The 26,566-nt window shown below is 31.8% G+C and overlaps 1 protein-coding gene across 1 annotated transcript in view; it reads right to left on the reverse strand.

Annotated features, from left to right (window-relative positions):
* Positions 1-2,751: 2,751 nt before the first annotated feature.
* The window catches only part of LOC140445701 (protein bric-a-brac 1-like), a 244,178-nt gene continuing 220,363 nt past the window's right edge, over positions 2,752-26,566 (reverse strand). Inside the window, exons 3-7 of the mRNA XM_072537964.1 lie at positions 24,723-24,989; positions 23,376-23,527; positions 20,368-20,634; positions 20,123-20,309; positions 2,752-17,930 (exon numbers count right to left, since the gene is read on the reverse strand). Of these exons, the coding sequence (XP_072394065.1) occupies positions 17,755-17,930; positions 20,123-20,309; positions 20,368-20,634; positions 23,376-23,527; positions 24,723-24,989 (1,049 nt within the window). The 3' untranslated portion in view covers positions 2,752-17,754. The remainder of the gene's footprint in view (positions 17,931-20,122; positions 20,310-20,367; positions 20,635-23,375; positions 23,528-24,722; positions 24,990-26,566) is intronic.

A 26,566-nucleotide genomic window follows, 5' to 3' on the forward strand; every position in this document is an offset into this window, starting at 1 on the left:
GCTTTTTTCATTTCAGCAAAAAGGATATATAGCATTACAAGATACCTTGGAAGGTACATAAGTGGTGGAGGGTAGCTTAATGCATTAAGATAGACTGTATATATTTGATTATGTATTAAGTTTGTTGTGAAGACTAAATATTTCAATTAATGTTTTTTTCTCATTTCAGCAAAAAGGGTATACAGCATTACAAGATACCTTAGAAAGTATATGTTAATACTTTCCTGGCGCCCACTCACATCTTAGAGCAACTTCCATATTCAATCACTTACATTTACATCTATTCATATTTTTTTTTATTACTTTGTCATCTATTTTCTCATTCTTCGGTCTCTGTAGGGCATGCAAATTGGCCGAATCCTCTTTTGAGTGTCAAGTAGTCACTCTTCGGTACAGTCCGCTAGACTGCCTTCAATTTAGTTATATTTTTATATTCCAATTTGGTTACATTTTTCCTACATTTCAATTTTGTTATATTTCAAATTCATATTTTACATTTTCCTATGTTTATCATATTGATCTAATCTCTTCCTTTGTGAGGATTAGTAGTTTCTTCTTTAGCACGAAGACAACCTTCCTTAATTCATTTGTTTTTTGTTGCATTGGCGCTCTATTGTAATTTGTTACATTGGCCCTAAATACTTTTGTTACATTTTATCTGTTCTATCTTAATGGTTCCGAAGGTTGACAATCATAAAAGCTATTCGTACCGTTCGCGTCATAAAAAACTGGTACAACCCTTATAACCAAAAATCGTGTTTTTTAAGTTGTGTAGGTTGATCTTGTCACATGTGTCATTCTAATTTCTAGGGCACCGTTGCCAGTTCAACGAAAATATTATATGAAACCAGCTAAAAACAGGACTGTGCGACAGACCGCCAGTTTTGAGTGTACTAAAAACTAAAACATCGATCATTCTCGATCAGTCAATCACATTAAATTATTTAAACATGCATCCTAAAAAATTCCCATATTAATTTTGTAATTTTCCATCATCTCAATTAAATACCCATACATTGATTTGTGTCATTAGAATTTATGAAAATATTTCGAGTCAAAAATTATTATAGATAATTTTTCGACTGTTCTAACAACCATTCAAATTTCGTCATTTTGTGTCATGTGGAACAATTTCACCCAATCATGTCAACATTAGACTGATAATTGCATTCAGTGCAATTTTTAATCCCTATGACAACACGATCGAGTTTGACAACTTCATCCAAATAAATTTCAAAATGTCACGTTTCGGCAATGAGAATGTTCAAAGTATAAATGCGCTAATCAAAGAAAAAATTCCCAGAAGTACAACCTACAGTCACAAATATATTTAAGGAATATTCATGGAATATTTTTTTTGAAAAATTATCCGCCGAATATCCCTCGGACATTGATGAATGCCTCATAATTTCATGACAAATTTCTCAAGCTCGTTGCTTGGTAACAGCACTCAGCCTTCGGCTTCAATCTAGACATAACTTTAAATTATTATAATAAAACATTACAGTCGGATATTAGATTGTAACTGTCACGTTTTGAAAAGCGTTTTTTCGCCCCGGATATTTTATAGTTTATAATACGTAGAATAAAGTATAATATTTTTTTTTCTTCAAACGTCAAATAATGATGACATTACTTATCTAACTTGATCCTGTCAAAGTTTGATGTCTCCGCCGGCAGCAGTTTTTTTCCCATTTCCTTACGGCGGAGGGAAAAATGTTGTCATGGCAACAATATGAAACATGTCACAAAGCAACAATACAAATGTCATTAACAACAATTAAACATCATTTTTATTTATAGTAATATTAAAAGTAAAATTAGTTAATGAGGCATTTTCAAAATTGAAACCCTGCAAAAATGTTCCCGACTCTTGATACGCATTGGTAATTGTTGATGATACTGATGGTCGAGAACAACTTTCAGCAATCATTCCCGATGTTGGCGGCTTGCGAACAACAATAAGCTGTCTTTAATAATTGCAAACAACTGTAACCAGAGAGACGCAAATCCCACCGACGACTTAATTATTTTAATTTCTAACATCTAGACGACGTTGATAGTTGTCACAGTTAATTTCGAGTAAAAATAGCGTATGAATTGTACTAATTATGGTTGAAAATTGCTACGTTTAAAGAAAAAATAGTATACTTTATTCGGCAAAGAAGCGACTTTTCTTGACTTGCCCTCTATTACGCGCCTCACTTTGTTCGGCGCGTAATATCGGGCGCGTCAAGAAATGTCATGCTTCTCCGCCTCATAAAGTAATATACTATTTATCACATTTATCGTTCTTATACTAAATAATCAATTAATTTTGGTAGTTTGCCTGTTACTAAACTTATTAATACAAAAAACAGTACGTGTTCGGTAGGCAATTGAAGTATAAAATTACAGTAGACGCATTCCAATGTACCCTGTGCCAATACAGATCCTTCAAACATTTTCGATATTAACTCAACCCTATCTCTGGTTATTAAATGAATTAGATACGGTTTTTTGTTGTTAATGATAAAAATAATACCTATCTACATTACAATACAATTACAATAATACATTTTTGAACGTTATTTTTTTTATTTAGATTTAGTGCAATTCCGTTATCTGTGATGGCAACAACGAATTGATTCACGAACCATTGTGTCCAGTCTGAACACGGGTTTACATTGGGAAAAAAAGTGTACCAGTTTTATATGACGGGAAGTGTACCTTCTAGGTAAAAGGTTAACATTTGTAAAATAAAACCACAAATAAATTTAAATTGTATTTTATTTAATTCACCATACAGACATGAAATAATGATGTGCAATAATATAGGAAATAATGGAAAATTAGATAATGAATAAATTAGAGTCGTACAAAAATAATACAAAGTAAACTGCACATGGATATCACCAATATATAACAACTTAACAGTGTACAACTGAACCATTTTGCATGTAATCTCAGACTGTTCTACAAGTAGCACAACTTCATTGAATAATTATTGCATACTGACTAAGTAAAGAGGCTATTCTTCATAACTTTAGGTTTGTTATGCTATGTTATATTTGACCTAACATCGAACTATATTATAGTATACATTAAAAATAAAGCTTGTACCTGAATTTTGGGTGAATACATGTCTAAAAATGCCAATCTCACGTCATTTCTGCTTATCATAATAAAGTTCATATAAATGTAATTTTTACAGAGATATGAAAAAAGAACATGCCATTCAGGGTTATACCATACAAAACATATTAAAACGCACAATTTTGTCAAAAATTTAGTATATCGGATGACATAAGTGGTCAAAGATTTGGAAGGCACTTACTACTTCTTTTTGAACACATTAAGCCTAGTCATGAAACGTAAAATCCTACTAACTATTTTGTGTATCTAGTTTTACTTTACTAAAAATCTAAGATGTTAAAAAAAAATCACCTCAAAAATATATCTTAAACTTAATAAACTTTATTAAAATATAGAATGAAGATTTGTCTGAATAAGATAACAGATTGCTGATATTAATACATTATGATTAAGACAGTCGAAAAATACATGATATCAATCTCCGGTAGATTCATTATTACACGAACAGAAGGAAGTTGCATAGATTCCAATCCTATGAAGATGCTCACAGGCATAAATGTTCTGCATGCCGCAAAAGACAGACGTCTGTCCTTACGATAATTCGCCAACGCACTATAGGTGCACGGCACTATAAGAAGAAGAAGAAGATGCTCTGGGAAGAGACCATGATTAAAGTTTACACTTTATCATTTTTTAGAATCTCATACTGATCATATATGTAAATGAACAAGACATATATAGATATAGCAAAATGTCTGCCTGCTAACAAAACGTATAAAAAATCTAATGGACAACAGGAAGAAGGAACATAAGCCGATAATTAAGAAAAAAAAACGATTATGTGATTAACATCTGAAAATAATCTTTTAATCTGAATTATCTGAAAATACTAAATAATCGGATAAAAACAATAGAATGGACACTCTTCATTACTAAATAAGTTAAGCGGATGCTTTTGATTAGTGAAAATTATGTTGCTCAATACGGCATATAAAATACTTCCCAACATATTATATTAGAAGCGATTCAGAGCGTATGCTGTGTGTTGAGATGTTAAATAAATACCCGCGTTGAGCAACCCAATATAGCATTGCAAAAGACACGGCTATTCTGATAAATAGTACAAAAAAAGACAATTAATCAATTATTGTATTTGTTATGAGTCGACATGTAGTTTGATTCGGGTGAATAGATTTCTTGAACCAAGTTAAAGCATATCAATATGGTTTCTGCATGCAGAAATTGACAATAGGTCAAATCTTCACACTAAGGAAAATCCTAGAAAAAACTGGTGAATTTGATATAGACATTCACCATCTCGTCATTGACTTTCAAAGTGCCTATGATAATATCAATAAAAAATTCCATACTCAAACACTAAAAGATATTTACGCAACTGATTGTGGTTATCAATGAAACGCTTACACTGCAGAGCAAGATCAGAATCCAAAAATGAATTAACAGATACAATCTCTATTAAAAGATGACTACCCCAAGAAAACACCTTATCCTGCATTTTAACATCACTCTATTTAACATTTTTTACCATTTTATATCACCCTGGAAAAAATTTTAAGAAAAAATAGACAGGCAACACCAGGGGAACAATAATTAAAGCGGGTAAATTTTACAAGACATTGATCAGATATGTTCTTACATATAGATTAGAAACATGGACACTGTCAAAAACCGATGAGAAGTTGCTTGCGACGTTCGAAAAGAGAAAAAAGAGAGCGAAACAACTTTTACAGTTTTGAATTGTACAATGCATATAAAGAGCCAGACATCACCACGTTTATAAAAATTGGAAGACTGCGCTGGACGGGTGGCGTAGAACGGTTGCAGGAAGACTTAGCACTCAGAAAATCATTGCAGGCGCCAATGGGAAGAAGATCAAAAGGAAGACCCAGGATGATATAAGGAGCAGGTAGAACAAGACCTAAAAATCTTAAAAATCACCTGGAATATCTGGAAGCGTAAAGTCCATAATAGATCCGTACCACGGCCTACAAACACCGATAAGGCTGTACTTGTATAAAACACCCGATAATTTCTCTAAAACGACAAAATGAATGGTTATAACAAGCAAATTTACTAAGATGTAAATTGGAGCTGGAAGGTCAAATAATAAAGTGATGGAGTTTAAATATCTAGGTATCACAATATCTAGGTACAGAAAGCTCGAAACAGAAGTGGAAGATCAAGTGAATAGAGCAAACAGAGTCGTTGGTTGCCTGAATGAAACAATGTGGAGAACGACAACAGTCCTTAAAACAATAATGACATACGCGACAGAAACACGACCTGACACAGAGAAGACAAAAATAATGTTAGAAACGGCAGAGATGAAAACTCTCAGAAAAACTGATGGTAAGACACTATGGGAGAGAGTTAAAAGTAGAAGAGCTAGAAAAAATAGCATAGAACAGGCGGCAAGAGACAGTTCCCCAATAGGAAGACGATCAATGGGAAGACCACGAAAACGATGAAACGACACTTACTGAAGGCACATTGAAAAACAGATCTACATAAAAAGAAGAAGTTAGTGAAATGTAAATCAGGAAAAAAGGCTAGATTCTAAGCTCAAATAAAATGATGAAACGAACTGAAAATTTGGTTCAAGTAAACTACAAAGGTATTGACAATTGAATATTAATCAAACAAAAGGCAGATATCGAGCACAGTTTATCATAAGTCATATCTCTAAAATGCCATTTAAGTGTTTTGTTTGTGATCGCGGAAGTTCGAAAAACTAAACATCACTTTCAGGTAAGTCATTTTTGAAATGGATGTTCTTTTAGAAACACTAGGTTATGTGTATATTTGGGACAACTAGTTAAATTAAATAAAGAAAATCAGACCGGAGAAATAAAGAGAAGGATACGGTTGGCTTGAGTATCGGAAAACTTTCCTATATTCTAAAAAATAGAAAATACCCCCAATATTTAAAAACAAGAGTCTTCAACCAATGTATACTTCCTGTTCTCACCCACGGTTCTCAAACTTGGACGTTTACAAAGGAAAACATGGAAAAAATAGCAAAGACCCAAAGAGACACGGAAAGGCAAATGCTGAACATCGGGCTATCAGACAAGAAAAGAAATACTTGGATCCGCAGCAAAACAAAAGTGACCGATGTATTAACGCAGATAGCAAAACTTAAGTGGAAGTTCGCTGGACATACCATAAGACAGAAAGACGACAGATGGAATAAGATGATTATACACTGGAGACCATATAGTTACAAACGAAAAAGAGGAAGGCCACAAATGAGATGGTCAGATGACTTGAAGAAACACGCAGGCCCGAAGTGGATACAAACTGCCTACAATAGAGAGACGTGGAAGAAGGAAAAGGAGGCCTATGTCCAAAATTGGACAGCAAGGGCTGTATAGATAGATAGATAGATAGGTTATGTTTTGATAGTCAGTGAAGGCGTTTTGTTTATTTAATAAATAAATTATTATACATTATAATCTATACTTAACAATTTCAATTAAATGTTTTGCTTTTTGTTATTAAAATCATTGAAATATAATTTTTCTAACTAGGTTTTTTTTCACAGCTTTCCTTTTGACAATGAAAAATAAACTCATTATAAAATAAACGAGCACATCAGTGTTTTAGTAAATATTATACCTTTAAGTAGGTCATTAGGACAGCCGATTATAATATATCAAGTATAGAAGGCTGCGGGGTTTTTATTATACGTCATTGGGTGTGAATCTGTCTTTTGAGTTTACTCCTCTTACTTTAAAAATAGAGTTTAGTACACTAATTTCACTAACATAAGCGATGCTATCCACATTGCTAACTGTCATGATTTGACAATAATGGAATAATCTAACCTAGAAAAGAAGTTGTAAAATTAAGAAAAAATACAAGGAAAAGTATAATACAAATCTGTATTAAGATACTTAGATTTTTTGCGAAGTAAAACTGTTTACTGTTTCCAAATAAAAATTTAAATCAATGAAATATACATAGTTCCAAAAGACACCGCAACATTTAAAGGAATAAATACGTCAAAGGCCACTTTTTGAAAACATTATCACGTCGCAAGATGCATAAAGTTAATTAAGCGTGGTAGACCCTCAAATGGCAGGAAGGCATTATAATTTTCATTTAAATTGTAATATTTTTTACATAATATAGATTTATATAAATTTTGTACATTATTCTATATCCTAAATCTAAACAAATCACAAAAATATTTTTGTTGGCTCGTGACTTTTCTAAAACTAATATGAAAGAATAAAAGTCTGTGAGTTTTTGTCTATAGCTCATTACTCCTACAAAAATTTCTTCTTCTTTTAGTTGCCACTTGGTTCTTACTTAGTATATTAAATGTTTATCATGCAGAAAACATCTTAATCAATCAGTTTAATATATTGAACCAGCAAAACGTTCACCAAACATTGTCTTTAAATGTTAAAAGTAAATGTTTCCTTGAGTTTAGTTCTTCAAAAGAACAAGTGACAGAGACACGGCTTACTTTAGAAAAATATCCTTAGTTTAGCGTGTAGGAATAATCAACTAATTTTCATGTATGTGCTACTTAAAGTGAACTCTCGTGACGCAGCACTTTTCACTTACGTTTTAAAGTTCAAGTTGCACTACACTTTGTACATACACAACACCTAATTTTTCACTAATAATCGTTACTACATCATAACATATATGATACATTTGGCATTGCTACAGTTCATAAAATAATAGCTTCTTATCATATACAAAGTTTAATATTGGGCAAAAATATCAAAATAGTAACTAAATTTAACCTGGAATGACTGGAATTCATAATATTCAGGAAAATAATTTAGGAAATTTTATAACTTGACTTGATACCGTTACGATTTTTATATGTATGCATTATTTTAGAAGATGCCGCTTATATGTAACTTAAACATCGAGTAGTTTTAAAGTTAATTAATGCTTTAGTTGAAAAACAAAATTTCTGTCTATTTAATAATTGATTGCACACAACCCTTCAGACGTGTCTGTGAAGATTGCTTGGTTTGGGACTGACTGTGTTTACATGAGACTGTGTCCTACATGAATTGTATATCCTTTAATATATTTTGTTCCCTCCGTACATATTTTTTATTTTTGTATTGAGTATTTTTTATTATTTGCATATTATATTTTTTAATTCTGTACGTACTTCTGTTAGTATATCTAACATACGTAAACTAATACGGTCATGTAGATACCGCCCCTAGTATACTTAGAGGACGCGAAGCTATTTCGGCAGACTCACACTCAGTATTAGTCATCGAGCACAAAGACAAAAGAGGGAATGTAAAGGTAGTGGGGGCAAAAATATTGTTAGACAGGAAGTGCCTTCTTGAGAGGCCACATTAAACAAGGAAAGAGAGACTCTTTCCTTGTTTAAGAAATCAAATTTAGTTGGGTTATGTTATTATTTGTCCCAACTGTCACATGAAATCTTATTTATATTGAAGTTTTTTAACAATTGTTTCACATTTTAGACTGTTATCGTTAATATTTAATTAAAATTTTCTCGTCTTAGACACATTCTGAAAACTATTTTATAGCTACTGTTAATAAGTGTCGGAAAATTTAAATTTGGCGCATTCGCATTTCCGGATATGTCCGCCATCAGAGGCCACTTTTTTGGTCGCCTTTTCATAACGATTAGATTCCCTCTTTTGTCTTTTTGCTCGATGGTATTAGTATAACTGCTGTGTGAGAAACAACACTTGTTTGTATAATCATCCACCCCCAATGTAAATAGACGCTGTAGAGCCAGTCCAGTGCACTGGAAAGAAGCATTAATTCATCCTCATAGTAATAATACCAGTACCTATAAATAAACATTTGAATAAGTATTGTATCTATATTTAGAAATCTTTCCTCATTGTTTAGTGTTATTTATTAATTCATTTTTATTTAATTTAATTAATATAGTTCACTATATCGTTGAATAACTCATCCAAAAATTAACGATATATACGCCAATTTGCCCAAATTGGTGTTATTAACTTAACAGTATTTGGTTATAGATGAAAGATCAAAAAGTTTCGTCACGTAAAATTCTGTCATGACGTCTATACTCCCTTGTAACGCTAATGTAAGTGATGCTTACATTAGCGTTAGTTGTGATTTATCATGCTTAGACAACTACAACCTTGAGGAGAATTTGATATTGTTGTACCGTTCAAAACATGTCGAACCTTATGTTATCACTAGAGAACAGAAAACCACTGAAGAAGGAGAGTAAAAGAAACATTTTTATTTTACAATCAATATGTACTATGACAAAGACTTCAAGAGTTGCTGTAGTTTTTTTACCATATATTTCATTTAGAAGGTGTATGGATATTTTAAGGGGTTGTAGGATATAACTATCTGAGCTTATATTTGTTTCTTTAGTAGGAAGGAATATGTAAACGACAGTTCAAGTAGAGTGAACTACGGTCATCTGAGTAACTGGAGATCTTCGGAAAATATTAAGAATTCAATTGTGAAAACGTGTAAAAATTGGAAATATGGACTGGGGAAGCATTTTTGAGGCTATATATGTAGCTTTAAAGAAAGCATAAAGGGTTCTGTAAATTACTTTATATCAGTAAGAAGTAAAACCTTGTACCAAAAGTTTTATGCGATATTTTCGGAATTACCTCCTGTCGTCTTTAAGATCTGCAAGAAAGTACAAATTTCGAAGGCCTTTGACAGATAAGCGGGAACACATAATAGTAGGACATAAAAAACGCCAGACGAAGTAAAAAATCTTATTAAAACCCCGATTATTTTTTCGTTTACGATACAGAAAAATTAATACTCCAGAATTGACAGTCAGAAACAATGATATATTGTCATATTTGATATAAACAATGACTATATTGTCGTGAACAACATTAAAAAAATTATGTGCAAACTAGGTTAGCGTCATTGGAAACGTAAACATATTTGAAAATTCATTTAATAAAGAGTTCATTCAAAATAGCGGAGATCGTTTGGTTTCGAATTACTTCTAATGACCCTAGAAAGCTCAAGAAAGACCATACATTTTTCTCCAGCCTTGGATATATAATTTACTGCAATTTATTGATATATAAATTCCAGATACTCATCATTTACAACGTTAAAGAGGCAACAATGGACTACCTAATGAACAATTACAAACAAATTCGAAATATTTCGAAAGGTTTTTAAAATCCCCGCCCATTGTGATGTCAGACTTAGGTAGTCCATAAGGGAAATAATATAAAAAATAGGATTCAAACGAATCTCACTACAACTAAAACTATAACTTCAAGGCATGATAATCAAATATTGAAAAATGCATATTAATATATCTACCTTTGATACAAAATACAGTTGAGTCCCGAATTATAATGAAAAGTGGGGCAATAATAGTACACTGGGTATTGTATAATGGTACACAAAGAGCTATGGAAAGGGCTATGCTGAAAATAGATCTAAGAACAGAGTCGAAAATGAAGACATTCGAAGAAAAAAACAGACGTTGTGCCTAAAATTAAGTGGAAATGTATTGGCCACATCTACATGCAAAGTAGATGTGGCCAATCTTTGAAACAAATTGAATTCAGACCGTCCGTAGGAAATCCTGGAAAGTATTGGAAGAGGTCTATATCCAAAAGTGGAAGTGAGAAAGCTGATAAGAGAAATAGGGAATTTCAAAAGAGATTATTCGAAATCGTAATATTTTATTCAATATATTTTTTTTATTATTGAACACTCTAACAATTGGCACTTACAATATTGTTCGGATGACCCGTCCAATCAAAGATGCAGATGACCATGACTACTCGTTTGTCACATTGGGTGGAACAAAATTTATTTCTAGTATTATCTGGTACTTTGTTCTTTTGGGAATTTCCCCAGTTTAGAATAGGGGATCAGTTGCAGCACGTCCTACTGACCACGGGTATTAAAAGTATATTCTCAGAATCCCAGAATCCGCCTATAAAGACTTATTTTAACTGATTTAATATTCAAGTGGCATTTTATTAACACAGTCAGAACCAAAAATGTGGAGATAAATAGGTAGTTTCAAAAGTCCAAAATAAAGTAGTTTTTAAATTGCGCACTCAAAACATAACCTCTAAATTATTTTTAATTTTTACCCAATATTGAATGACACAGCGTCACTAATAAAACTACTATTATATGTATATATTTTGCTGTTTTTATAAAATTTTGATTATCTTTTCTTATATACAACGTAGTTATACTTTTCCATTCTCTTAAGGATCAATTTTCAAGTAGTGTTTTTTTATATAACACTTGCCTACAATTAGGTACCTATATACTATTTTGGTAAATAATATAGCAAGTATCAGTCTTATGAAAAACACAAGGAATTAAATCTACAAAACATGTTGTTTCTAAAATGTCTCACTGGCAGGTTTAAATTACATGAATAATATTGCGTTTTAAAAGAAAGAAAGTGAAACTAATTGGATTGAAAGTGCAAATAATAAATACAAACTTAAAATGTATACAAATTACATAAAACATTATAACTTCATAGTCTCTAACGAAATAAAGAGAGTTGTAAAAAGTATCCAATAACTTCACATAGTGACTTAAAAAAAGCACTCGATAAAGTCCAGTACCACAATTTCATAGAGATATTCACAGGCATGAACATTGACAGCAAAGATATAAGAATTATAGCGAATCTTTAATGAAAGCAGACAGCAACAGGTAAAGTAGATGATGAGCTTTCTGAGAAAATAGACATTTTGCGTGGCGTTAGCCAAGACTGTATTCTTTCTCCTCTTCTGTTCAATGTATACAGTGAATCTATTTTCCACGAATAATTGAATGACTCATGGTTTTTAACAATAGGTATGCGATATGTGGACGACACAGATGTTATAACAGAGAATTTTGAGGATTTAAAAACATTTGTAAAGAGTAAACTGTTTATTTAAAACTGTTGATTGAAAATACGTTTTACAAAAACAAAATTTATGATCATTTCCAAGAAAGATAACGTCCTTGGTAATCTTGTCATAAGCAATGACTAGATATTGATATCTATCTACTTATTGCTTATGACAAGAACTATATATATATATATATATATATATATATATATATATATATATATATATATATATATATATATATATATATATAGACGAATGTTGAGAATTCCATGGGTACAAAGAGTTACTAATGTTGAGGTACTTCGTCGCATGTGTAAACAAAAAGAATTACTAAGAATAATCAAAGAGAGGAAAATGCAATACTTGGGTCATGTGTTGAGAGGCGAAAGATATGAATTACTTCAAGTTATACTGGAAGGAAAAGTACAGGGCAAAATATCAGTAGGAAGACGCCAGAACTCATGGCTGACAACTTACTGGAGGCATATTGAAAAACAGACCGAGTGATGTCCACACAAAAAGAAGAAGAAGAAGGATGGAGAATGAAACTTGTAATGTGTTAGGTATACAAATAAAAAAAGACTCGGGATCAAAAGGGAAGAAGTAATGAAAAAAAGACGTCTAGATCCAAGGTTTCCAATCAGTATCATCCTGAGGTACATTGGTAAACAAAGAGATAAATGAATTTTGAGTAGTAAACCATTATATTTAATAAATTATCTATTGCTTTGCTCTCTAGTAGAAATATTATAGTGTTACCTTTAGAATAAATAATAATATAACTAAGAAAAGAAACCCTAAAGTAAAAGTTATCTATGTTACATTTAATTCATGCATGGAATCGTACACACACATCTTTCTTAAAAGAATGGAAAGTTAATATAACTGGAGTCTGGTCATTCAACAAATTAAGAAGCTAAAAATGGCAATAAATTAACAAAGCGGTATGTAGTTTCTTATTAGCTTATTTTTATATGGCTTAAATACCTATACAGTTGAAGTAATTACATTATTTACTAATAAATAAAATAATTTAACGAGACCAGCTGAATTATAAAATACTGATAATCACTGACCTTTTTTTAAAATTAATTTACTATAAAAATTAGAAATTAAATAACTATAACCAAAAAAATTAGGATTTGTTATTGCACTGAGAGAATTCAGTGACTAAACTGAAATGTAAGCTGTAGAGTAAGTTTTCGATATAAACATCTTTATCTCCTTTTTAAACAACAAAAAATGTTCCATATTTAGTAAAAGTAATTTTTTAAAATGTTATTAAATGTGCTCCCATTTATAAATATAAATGGTTTATGCTTACTTTTTTAGCATGTATTAAAATGAGTATTATTACTGTTTATTAAAGACAGCCTTAACAAAAGCTAACTCTACAGTTCCTTTTGTTCGCATATGCGTTTATGTAGTTAATACACATAATATATAATTCTTTATATATACTATTAATTATTAATAACTTACTTTTGTACATGTTTATGTATAAAGCCATGAAATAACAGTGGTGTATAACAAGTACTCTGCATTGGCATTTGTAAACTACAAATATCCTATTTAAATAAATAATAAATTTTTTGGATCGAAACAAAATATATTTAAATTAAGAAAGAACTCTTTGGGAAAAAATTATGAAAGCTCTTGCGTCCAATTCCGAAAAAAAAACTATAAAAAACAAATTATCTCGTAAACTATAACAATTATTATTCTGCTTGTAGTGTTTCTGTTTGAAATGAGTATTGAATTCTCCAATATAGTTTTTAAATACCACTGATTTTCAATGGAAACTAGTTTAGAAGTTGTAAGCTGTGGTCTTTAGCATAGACTAGAATTTTCCTGGAGATATACTGATTGCACGTGGTGATCGATGCAAGATATTTCAGCGACGTAATAGACGTATGTGTAGGAAGAGGGACAAACGAATCTCAGAGAATGGTTCGAATGCAATTCAAAACAATTATTCCGTGCAGCGACCTCACAGATATAGATAGCAATGATGGTTGCCAACCTTCTTGGCAGACAAGGCCGGTGAAGAAAAAGAAGTGGAACTATTTATGTATTAAAGGATAAACTTAAAAACAACATGAAGTTTGTAGACTAGGTTCGTAAATATTTGAATACATAGTTGCATGATGATCAGAAGAAGAGTAATCTAGTAACTATCGTTATCACTAGACAACATCTCGCGATTTTTCCGCGGGGAGTACTCAAAATAAATTATCTACCGCTTAATTACGTGATGTCCAATTCAAAATCAAATGTTTGAAAGTTGATATTGTGAATTAAAAATTCATGAGCAATTTAATAGTCACCGCACGAACAGAGTTCTTTGAAAAACCTGTTTTACCGTAAATAACCAGTGTCATTTCTTCACTAAGGAAATAGTCGGTAATTTGAACACAAAATGATCAATACAATAAACAGTTTACAGTTCATTTCTTTTTCTTTTGTCTGTAAATCGTTAACTGACTTAGACTGGGTCTTGTATACCTATCCGATTCAAGTGCTCCTGTAGAAACACTATTCTGAAGTACCAATTCTTAATTTTTGTAGAGTATTATCAAATTTAGTCCCTATAGCAACTTGTATAAAATTAATATCAACTGTTAATAGTATACATCAGGAATATACCTACAATCTACCAGCAAAAATACAAAATTGAGTTGAATAGTTTAATGAGTATTGTTCTTATTGAGCTAAAATAAATTTGACCATTTTTTCACAATGTATTTGGAAAAAATTATTCCAGATAATATCATAAGAGACTAATATGGTCAACAAACGCAAGAACAATCAAATCAAGAAGATACTTTTAATAATACAGTATTCATAGAATACTGCTTTTTAAATCTTGTTTTAAACTTCCAGCGAGAGAAAAGTGGATGTAGATAAAACATTTAATAAGCTTTGGAACAGAGAACAAATTTAAAGCAAGAAAAAATATACAAAAACCAATATAGGGCAAAACTGAGTTGATAATAAATCAAGAGTTATCAGTTCAAAGAGTTATCAGTAACAGTTATGCACTGTTAAGTGAGCCAGTAAAATGATACTGGAATCAGTCTGAGATGATTGGTTCAGCTAAAGACGTGAGTTTTTATTATTATTATTATATTTATAAAATCATAGATTTTTATCTATGATTCTATCTTTTTGTTTTAAAAGAGTCATAAGACTTTTTTCATTTACTATGTCAAACTAATTTTTTGTTGAAATTAATGATAAAATGTTTTACCTGCCATGTACAATAGTCGGTTTGTTTACTACTAAAAATCTTTACGGTAATGCACGACTCTATTGACTTTTCGCGATAAGGAAAGTAAAATTAGAAACAAAAAATGATAGATAGAGCAGAAAAACGTCAATGAAGAAGGTCAAACCTAACAAAAAGGAAATTTATAACTTACAGCTGAATAAGTATATAACGAATTAAAGAATAAGTGTAAACCAATTATGAGAAATGGAATGGAAGGAAAAGACTCGCAAATAATTGTAACTCCATTGATGATTATAATGATGAATTACGAGAAATGGTGGAAGATAATTCTTTATATCAGAATTTTAAAGTATATTACGTTGTCGATACACAAAATAAATATATTACTGAAAATACAAGGTTTTAGTTAACGAATATTAATTCAAATAAACTTAAGTATGATAATTATTGTCTACAATGCTTTCGGTATTATAATTTGAAATACACCAATGTCGTTTTCATGGACATCTCGAAGCACATAATGATACAGATCTTTCCTTTTCTTAATAAGATATGAACAATATATCGTGCGCAAATCCCAAAAACAGATTGTCGTCTAGCGAATGGGGGAATGTTGATAAAATTATTTTCCCGAGTGTAAATCAGACGAATGTCTTCTATAGAATGTTGTCTTTACCACAAATGTAATGATTTAAAAATTATTGTTTACTGTGTATACCTTAATTTTATTGAATTGCTTAAATTTAGTACATTGGTATATAGCTCTTTTAAAACAGTTAAATATTGCTAAAATATTATTATTTAATATTATTTATTTATATTAAAATAAAAAAAAAATTATAAAAAAACACTTGGATTATATTAAAAATACATTAGAATGACAAAAAAACATAAGTAATGATAAAGAGTACAAACAAGTGAAATGTATAGCAAGGTATAGCAAAAGGTTGTTGAGGTGAAGGAAAGATAATTGTTCATTAAACAAACGAAAAATGAACTATAACCCAGCAGAAAAAAGGATGAAAATTTGAATTAAAAAAGAAGGGTAATAGTATAATGGCATACTTAAGGTTGATCTTTACTCACCAAAAGACAAACTACACATTCAAAAAATTTAAAAAAATTGGAGAAGGTATATGTGATTACTAAAAGTATTTTGACAAATTTTGAGCAAACTTCATGTTTTCGTTTTCGAAAAAACTCAAAAAAACTACTTTTTCTGGGTATAAAGCGGGAAAATCAAACATACAATTTTGTTAATTTCCTTACAGCATAAAGATATAATCCTAAGAAATACTTATGAATTTTTTGAAAATTTTTGAATGTACAGTTTTGCCACGATAGGAAAAAATAATATGTGCAGGCTTATAATAAAGCTACCCTTAAGAAACCGGACAAAATTTTAATAACAGCATATATAGAACTGTAAAAGTGGAAAATATTTGCAATAAAAGGTTGAATATTTTTTTCTAAACATATGAAAAATCTCGTCTAAAAATAATACGGTCAATAAAGGTCAAAAATAATACTAGAAAGAAAAATACGAAAAAAGCAAACCAACCATTAGAATTACATAGAAGATATTTTATGCAACAAGTTTCTTCTTCTTCGTGCGACTAGGATTACTCCTGTTTGTCTGCCTCTTATTCTGTTTCTCTAATAAATGGTTAAAATTCACAGATTCACTATTAAGCAATATATTGAAATGGAAAATATAACTACCTTAATATCAATACAATATGTATACTTGAGATTGTATAATACTGAATCGGCCAAATAAAAAATTTCAATGGTGTCTAATAGCTTCGAAGTCAGTAGTTCTAGAGGCTTATGGTTCGCGAATAAATCGAGAGGACCGATCGATGAATAGTACGAGTGATAAATAGAGTCTCGAGGCTCAATGATGATCCTTCTTTATCCCGACCGAAAGACGTTAAGACAATAACAAAAGAAACATAAAGTTAAGACAGAGATAATTTTTTTCAAAATATTCTTCTGCTACTCAAAAGAAGATTGAGAGGTAAAAAATAAGATAGAAATGAGATGGCCTGGCAGTGTTCTAGAGATATAGAAGAAATGGAAACTAAAATATAGAAGGAAAGAATAAATCCAATAAAAAATGATAAATAATCAATATTTCTTTTTCTACGAAGCACTTTTCCATAGGTTGCTGTTACTGACAAAAACAAAACTTATTACGATTATATACCAATCTACACTTATATCCACAGGAACTTTAAATACAATCGTATACTGGTAATTTTTGTATTATTTAGATTAATCTGTGACTAAAAACCACAAAAATGTGAAGACACCATAATTATTAAAATAAATTTATGCTAATTTTGAATTTAGAACAATAGTATACATATACACAACAGTCTTTTTTATAGAAACTGGCCGAAACTTTGGCTTCTAGATAAATTATATAAAATTGTCCAAAATATACTACACACTAAAATTTCCATTTTTCTCAACAATATAAATAAAGTGTCGGGTTCTTAAAGTCCCTTCAGAACTAATAATAAATTTATCACATTACAGTTGTAGTATCGCGTATGTTCATTCGCCACGACATTCTGCTAAGGGTTCCATTTTGATCGTCGCCATTGTGTCTTTAGGGTGCGGTGTGGAAGTATGCATTGGCTTGACCAAATCGTCAATGTCTTCTTGGAAGAGATTCTCTGGACGAGGTGATGTGAATGATCTGGCGGGCTTATAGGTCATTCCTGATACACCTGCAATATTACAATACGATGAGACATACAAAGTAATGATATATATGTTCGTATGAACGTTACACATTGCTTGACATTATAAAAAACAGGAAAAATAATTACGATACATTATAGTCATTCCATTGCTTCAAGAGTTAGTTTGTGAATTTCGTTTATAAACTACCTTCGAATCGTGTGGCTGCACATTCTTGGGTGATGGGGTGGAGTGTCTGTTCAGCAGCATTGCATTTGACACATGGCAGGCTGTATGAATTGCGCCATTGGTTAAGTGATTTATTGCATACTTCATGACCTTAGACTGATTCTGTTCAGATTAAACCATTCTCGGCAAAGAAAAGAGAAACCGCTAGGTTTGACTGTGGGATTTTCTATTAAGTGTACGTTGTTAGCTTCTCCTTTCTATTTGCTTATATAATGCTTATCGATTGTAAAATTGTTTGGTAGATTCTTAGTTGTTCTTGTTGGCAGCCGCAATTGGCCTTGGTTTAGTTGATAATGTCGGTATTTATTGGCAGTCATGGATTTCCTTCAAAATTTCTGATATTGAGCTTTAAGGGCAGGTAACCGTCGTGTTTTGGGTGGGCTATATTGCTTAAAACCAGAGTTGGCGAGCTCTTTATGGTCCTCGTAAATATCTCATGGTTTGATTTAATTGTGCATTTAAAATGTTAGTGTGGTAACTGTTTAGCCAGACTGGACTATTCGGCTGTTGAATAGACTAATACCAGAGCGCTGGTCCTGATTGTGCCTGCAGTGGCTTCCCAAGAAGTGATTGCTAGCTTATAAATGATGTTGAGGGTTTTTATTTTAAATGCAGTTTGCTTGAATGTTAAGAGTGTGATTTAGTGTTACATCGAGATATTTTGGGTTTGGATTATGTTTTAATATAATTTCTTCGCTTTTTATGTTCAATCAGTAATTTGCTTCGCGGCTATTTAGATTGGAAGTCGTAACTTCTGTCTTCGTCGGATTTGGTTGAAGGTTGTATTTTTTAAAATATATGTTAATAATACTCCCAGAGCGAGAAAAGTTTATACCTTTGTTGTATCGTCTTACTAAAATTTTAGCCTGTGAAGAATATATATATATATATATATATATATATATATATATATATATATATATATATATATATATATATATATATATATATAAATTTTTTTTTCAATTCATTGTATTTGATATTTGATTCTGAAAACCATTAATTTATCCAAGGTCACAGCAAATCTCAACAAGTCATTAATGCTTTTTCTGCACTCATTAAGTCAATTTTTTGTTAAAATCTATCTTCCTATCAGTTTAAAGGACTTTGTTTTTTTTCTCTGATGAGAACGGAAAATAATAGGATATATTTTTCAGCCACATTCCATCTCTAGGATTATAGGATAGCCTGTGATTACGTTGATAGATAACCTAAAATCACAGTGGCATTATAAAACCCTCAATAATGGTACTTGTATGAAATTTGCTCTTCATATTTTATTTTCTCTTGTCTTCTTTCTGAAATATTTCGATTATATTTTTGAATTTAACCTTTCGTTGTCATTTTTCATGTGGCATGTCTTTACAAGATTAATTAAAATGTTTCTGTCAGACAGCTTATTGCTCACCTCCTTTCATTTTATCCAACCTGTTCCAACTCTACTCCATTACTCTTGGATAACTGCATTCTCCAAAGTTATCTTCACTTTTGTAGTAGTAACTCCATCTTCCAAAGAGTCTAAATATTCGGTTGTGTCCCACCAAACTTTATTAAACCTTTTATAAACTCATTTTACTTTGAACTTTCCTGTTATCTGACATCCAGAGTGGAAATCTAAACGTCAGAAAGAGGTGTAAAACAAATTGTAATTTTTATTACAAATACTTGTGATTTATTAATATATATATATATATATATATATATATATATATATATATATATATATATATATATATATATATATATATATATATATATATATATACAATATTTGACTTGTATTTGACTAATAATTTTGCATTGCCTTCAGGAAACTGAATGTTGGGTGACTTTAGGTGAGTAGGTTATTTTACTCGAACTTCGTCTGCGCTCAAGTGAAAAGACTTTTTTTTTATTCGGATTTTTAAAACATGTTTCATTTACATAATTAAAAAATATATTTCCCCTTTTTATTGATTTTGAAATTAAATTAACAATATTTTTAATTTACCTATTCCAACGTCCATACTGTTTCCTATATTCATATTAATCGAAGGTTCCATCGAGCTGGACACAGTCAAGCCCAAAGGCGAAGAAATCGGACTTTCCATGGCTGATTCTGCTGGACTTATCCTCAAATCTTGAATACTACCTGCTGGGCTGCCCATATTTCTCATTGATGCTAAGTGACTCAAACTCTGGAAAATTTAACAATATTAGACCATGTAAAAATCAGAATCCATCAAATAAACTTACCATCGGAGGAGCTCCATTGCTTGGAGGCATTGACATATTGCCGCAATGTCCTGCTAATGCTAAAGAGTTTACCAAACTAGCTACAGGATTAGTGTCGTGTGCTGTACTTTGGTTGTGTGCCGCAGCTACCATGCTGCACATTTGCTGTCTAAGACCTTGGGCTACAGCTGCTACGGCAGCAGCCGCTGCTGCTCCGGGGGATACGTTCGGGTCGGAGCCATTGCTGCAGGAATTCTGGTTTTGATAATTTGAAATAGTTACGCCGTCCTGAAATACCATAAAAATATATGTTATTAAGTAATACACAGATGTCAGATATAAAGTATAAATATTAAAATAACATACTGTATAATAAGAGCAGACCCAATAAAAAAAAAATAAAAAACCAAGATATTTAATACTAGACATTCCAATACAAATGACAAAAGAAGGATCCACAGCAGTAATGATAACCGGAAATGGTTACAAAAAGATAATAATAGCAACTAAAGTACAAGGAGATTTACTATAACCTCTTTATTGAAGGTCACGATACAAGCGAGATCGAGGTCTCAACTTGTGGACTAAACAGATGATATACCACAGATTAGCATGCAAGGGAGGGTTAGCAAGAAACCAAAATACAATGAAGTACCGTACCAAATATACTCCAGAAAAAATAAAGCTAAGAAAAGGAGGTGTTCGAATACTTATAACACCTTAAGTACATAGGGATTAAAGTAAATGTAATTAATGAGAGAAGCATATAAATTAGTAAGCTAGTAAATCAGAAAACAGAGCTTACTGGAAATACCAGTGATTCAAAGGTAAGCGACTTACTAGAAGAAAATTAAAAATTTATAGAGCAGTAACTAAACTAGTCATCATCACATAGAGCTGAAACAATGTGTTGAAACACCGAAACATCAGGAAAAAGTAAGCATCCTAAAGGAAAAAATAACAGAACTAATAAACCTAAGTAATGGTTAATTAATAAAAATGATGGACTGCAAAACAGGAACTTCTACAAAGGAGAGATCAAGAAGCGGTTGTCCAAAAAATCACCAAATTGAGACCAGTGACAGTTAGACCAAGAGTAAGAATCAAAATAAGATTGGAAGGACCAGATAATCGAGGACAATGGAAAGCTTGGACTCATGATGTTGGATTGCCATATTCAAAGATAGAAAAAGAATGGAAAATATTGTAGAAGACACCAACATCAAGACACAACGAACTGTATCATCAAAGTATTAATGGGGACTGATTTCCCGAGACAAATGGATCGGAAGAATCCGAAGAGAATGACAATCTCTCTCCTAGCAGTGAAGAGGCCATGCTAATGATTTAAATGTATAATTAATAGTCACATTTCTTTTTACCTTTGGTTGTGGCTGTTCTTAGCCTCTCTACTGCTATTAATTCGCTTAATTAGTGCCAAAAACAGTGAATGCATCGAAATCATCACATATGGGCATCACGTATTGGGAGAAGAACAGATATTAATTTCTCAAAATATTTTATTACATCAAATATTCTGCAAAATGTATCTATCAATCTACAAATATTTATAAAAGGTTCATCTAAGTGTAGAGCAATTAAAATTCCTATCTGTCCAGAATGTGGCATTCAGGAGTCTTTCGTCACTCGATCTTAGTACGATCCTAGCATTGATACGAAATTTAAATGAAAACCTTTCAATACATCTCAGAATTCTAAAATGTTGAATTTGGCCGATCATATCTACATATAAAAAGTTATAGGATTTGATGCAGCGAATCAGCCGAACCAGAAGAAAAATTGGTGATTATTAAAAATAAGAATCTAGAAGAAGAAACGCTAAGAATATTGAAAGCAAAGATATGTAATAAAGAGGTAATACAGAGACTATTAAAAAAACAGATATAAATATAACAAATATAAAAAAAGTAGAACCAACACATAAAGGAACAAATAAGAAAGCCATAAGGCGAATAGGATACTAAGCCAAGAGTCAAGAGATAAATCACCAGATGAAAGAATAGACATGAAATAGTTAAGGGCGATATTACTGGGATAACATAGGATATATTTTTTAGTACATCCACATAAACTTTTCCTATAATAATGCCTTCTATTGGCACCAAATTGGCACAACCACCTGCTATAATGCAGCCCCAAAAGAACCTTATACTTCCGACGTTGCCTTGTATGCAAATCCGTAATAGGCCTGTATTTGTACCGATGTATAAAATGAGGCGTTGTTTAGTAGCAGATTTATTAGCAAAGCAACACCATTAACTTGTTGTTGCAGTTAGTCGTGAATTAGCAGCTCGTGTGAGAAGCAGGAAACGAAGTATTTGAACTGAAATGATCTTATTCCGTCCGTCTGTATAAATTATTCTGTATAAGTAAGTTCTACTTATTGTGCATCTTGTTTAATTCAGTAATCCAAAAATTTGTAATTGATTGCCTGGACGATGGCGATGCCAAATTGCGCATACATTTTTAAATATCACTCGTCTTTAGATCAAAACTAAATACAATAATTGTATTGTAATCTGTGTAAAACGATTCCTTTCGCAACCTAACGTCAAATGCCATTAATTGCTCAGCAGATGAAAATAGTCTTGTCATGCGCATTCAACACTTCTTGTCCGCAGGGTGCCTATTTGTTCTGAATGTTAGCAACTGTCATAGCAATTGGCACTTTATTGACTGTATGGATATAGTGCGCGATTGTCATAGAAAAGAAAGGCCTCAAATTTCGAAATCAGGAAATTCTTCTTTTTTCTGGTCCTTTTTACCGTAAACTTTACAGATGGGCATGACATGACCAGAAATTTTAGCTTGCGTGTTTTAATAGCGCACAAAATTTCGCACTCCGTCCATTCCTCTAAGGACATCCATATTAGTGATGTGAACAAAGCAAAAATCCTCAGAATGTTGATTCAAATGCCATTCAAGTCAATCAAGATTTTTACCTTAAAATTAGGATATTTGAAAGTGAAGTAGAATAAAATAGCGTGAAAAATACAACAAATACTTACATGTAGTCTAGGATATGTAGTCATATGGGGTTCTTCCTTAATTTGATGTGAGTCTCTAAAAACAACTGCTCTGATTACACCTCGTATATGTTCATCAGGCCAAACTCCTAACAAAATTCTTTGTGGTCGTCCTCTTCCTTTTGGTCTTAAATCTAAAAAGCGATTTATAAAAATTAGCAATACATATATCAACATTATTAAAAAGTTTACTGATAATGAAAGCTTCAATTTGTGCAAAATTATTATTTTCTATTATTCTTGGGGATTTGATTAATAAATAAATAAATTGAAGGAAAAAAGAGTTTTACTGTTTTTGCAATCAGTGTAATTGTTACCACCTTTCAACTTATTATTTTCAAATATTTAACATTTACCACATAGTACACAAGTAATTATTTTTAATCTACATGTACAGCTGATTTAAGAAAGAATTATGCTCTTTAAAATCTTATGCTTACATACCATACAAAAGTACATTCGTGCTATTTCCGTAGCACGAAGTTCACACAATATCAGCAAAATTTGGAATATACAAAATGGGATAGGACCAAAAATGACACTATTAAGTAAGTGAAGAAACTACGCAGGAGTCCAAAATAAAACTTGAGAGGAGAATCAGGCCAACTGGAATAAATGTATATTGTGAATGCACATATACAGACAACCAGAAACGATGGTAGGAATGGAGAAAGTAAGAGAAAGGAAAAGAGGAAGACACACAACATTATTTTGAACAATTAAAAAAAATTGATAGACAGAGAGGATGAATAAAAAGAGATTTTAATTGATTCGACAAAAAACAGGGCAGTGTTAATAATAGGAAAACTGAGCAAATTAGACATTAGTGGTATGAGGGTACAGGTTGTAATGAGTGTAATAAGCGATAGCGTGCGTTATCTTCGGCTGAACTTATAGTGGAACCTGAGGATAGCTGATGAGACAAGAATGCAAGAGCGATGAAATCAAAAAAGAGACAGGTGAAGAAAAGAGAAAATGACAGAAAGCAGCAGGAATTGATTAAGTAATATAGCGGACGTGGTGGACTACTACTACACATAAGTTTCATCAACCTCTCCTAAATTAGTTAAGGTTATTAGTGTATAGAAATGTAAGATTACCATCCCAAACCAGATGATATCTTTTGAAGATTTTTGAAGGGAGATAAACAAAAGATCAAAATAAAAATCTAGGAACATTGGTCCAAAACACGTAGCAATATAAAATACATACTACATGTAGCAAATAGGTACAGTCGATAGCAAATAGATATATCATATTAACATACCGATTTGATAAACTGAAATTGATAAGATCTCAAATGATTATAAAAGGATAGTAAAATTTTACCTGATCCACCATCTGCAGAAGGTCCTAACATATTGTGAACACGGTTTGCATAGAGGACGAACGTCGGGTAAGGGATATCGTATTTTCTCGCAGCCTGTGATAGAGACAGTCCTTCCTTAAGTACTGAAAATATTGCCTCTGCCATAGTTTCGGGTCTCCATGATTTCAATGGCCCTCGTTCACGGAAGCGCAAGTTGTGTACAAGACTTTGATTCGTATTCCAACACTTTTGCCACATCGACTGCAACTGGTATTGGTAACTGTCTGCTAGAAAAAAGGAACAAAAATAATAATATTAGTGATATTGTCGATAAAACAGTATAAGGTACAAAAAATCATCACAATCATAATCAAAATATCTTATAATAATCTTTCTTAAATAATACAGAGCAATTTAGGATATATAAACATTCATAAACAGACTTGGGTCTCTAATGACCACTCCACGCGAACCAAATTGACCACGGAAGTAATGTGCTGGATATAAGAAGCATCAGGGGAGCAGATGCAGATACAGACCATCACCTAGTAAGAGCAAAAATCAGGTTGAGAATATCTTCAAAAAAACCTAAGGCCAACGAAACATTGGGACAGTGGAACATCGAGAAAATGCAAAATGAGGAAATCAGAGAAAATTACAAACAAGAAATTAAACAGCATCTAAATACAGTAGACCATAGCAATGATGTCGAAAGGCTGTGGCAACAAATGGAAAAATCAATTACGGAGTCAGCAGAACTAATAATAGGAAAAAGCAGGAAGAGAACAAGGAAATGGTTTGATAGAAAATGTGAAGAAAAACTACGCGACAGACAGATAAAGCGAAACATTATGCTTCAACAAGGAACAGCAGAAAGTAAAGAAAACTATGCAACTTCACGCCGAGAAACAAGAAAATTAATTAGAAAGAAAAAAAGGAAGTACGAACAGAAATATGAAGAAATGAAAAGGAATAGGCAACAGTCAAATAGTCGAGCATTTTACAAATCAGTGTCAAAGGAAAAGAAAGCCTCCAGATCTAGATGCGTGTCTGTACTCAGAAAAAATGATGAATTAATAATAAATAAAAAAGAACTGCTCCAAACAGGCAAGAATATTTCAAGACTTTACTAAACATACATCAAGAGGAAGAACATAGAGAAAATATATATTTTGGGGTGGACCTACCGGTAGAGGACCCCAAAATAGATAAAACATTGCAAGCAATGAACAAATTGAAGAACGGAAAAGCTTCAGGCTCTGACAATATATTGGCTGAATTTCTTATGTACGGAGAAGAAACTCTACAAAGACAAATACACAAACTAATAACACTTATATGGAACAAAGAGAAAATACCAACAAAATGGCACGAAAATGTAATAAACACCATCCATAAAAAGGGAGACAAAACCAAGTGCTCTAATTATAGAGGCATCTTCCTACTTAATACGGCATATAAAATCTTATCGAACATCCTATTAAGTAGGCTGACACCGTTTGTAGAAAATTTCATGGGGGAACCGGCTTCAGAAAACATAGATCGACCATAGATCAGATTTTTACTCTAAGACAGCTTCTTGAAAAAGGATGGGAATTCAATAGAACTATCCATAATCTCTTCATAGATTTCCGGCAAGCGTACGACAGCATTAAAAGGGATCAGATGTGGAATGCAATGGCAGAACTTTCAGTTCCAAAAAAACTTATCCAGCTTGTTAAGTTATGTGTGAATAGCTGTAGATCCAGAGTACGGATAGGTAACAAACTCTCAGAATCTTTCGAAATAAGCAGTGGCCTAAAACAAGGAGATGCCCTGTCACCTCACCTCTTTAATATCATCCTGGAGAAAGTAGTAAGAGCAG

The sequence above is a fragment of the Diabrotica undecimpunctata genome, chromosome 7 (genome assembly GCF_040954645.1).
Source record: "Diabrotica undecimpunctata isolate CICGRU chromosome 7, icDiaUnde3, whole genome shotgun sequence".
NCBI lineage: Eukaryota > Metazoa > Arthropoda > Insecta > Coleoptera > Chrysomelidae > Diabrotica > Diabrotica undecimpunctata.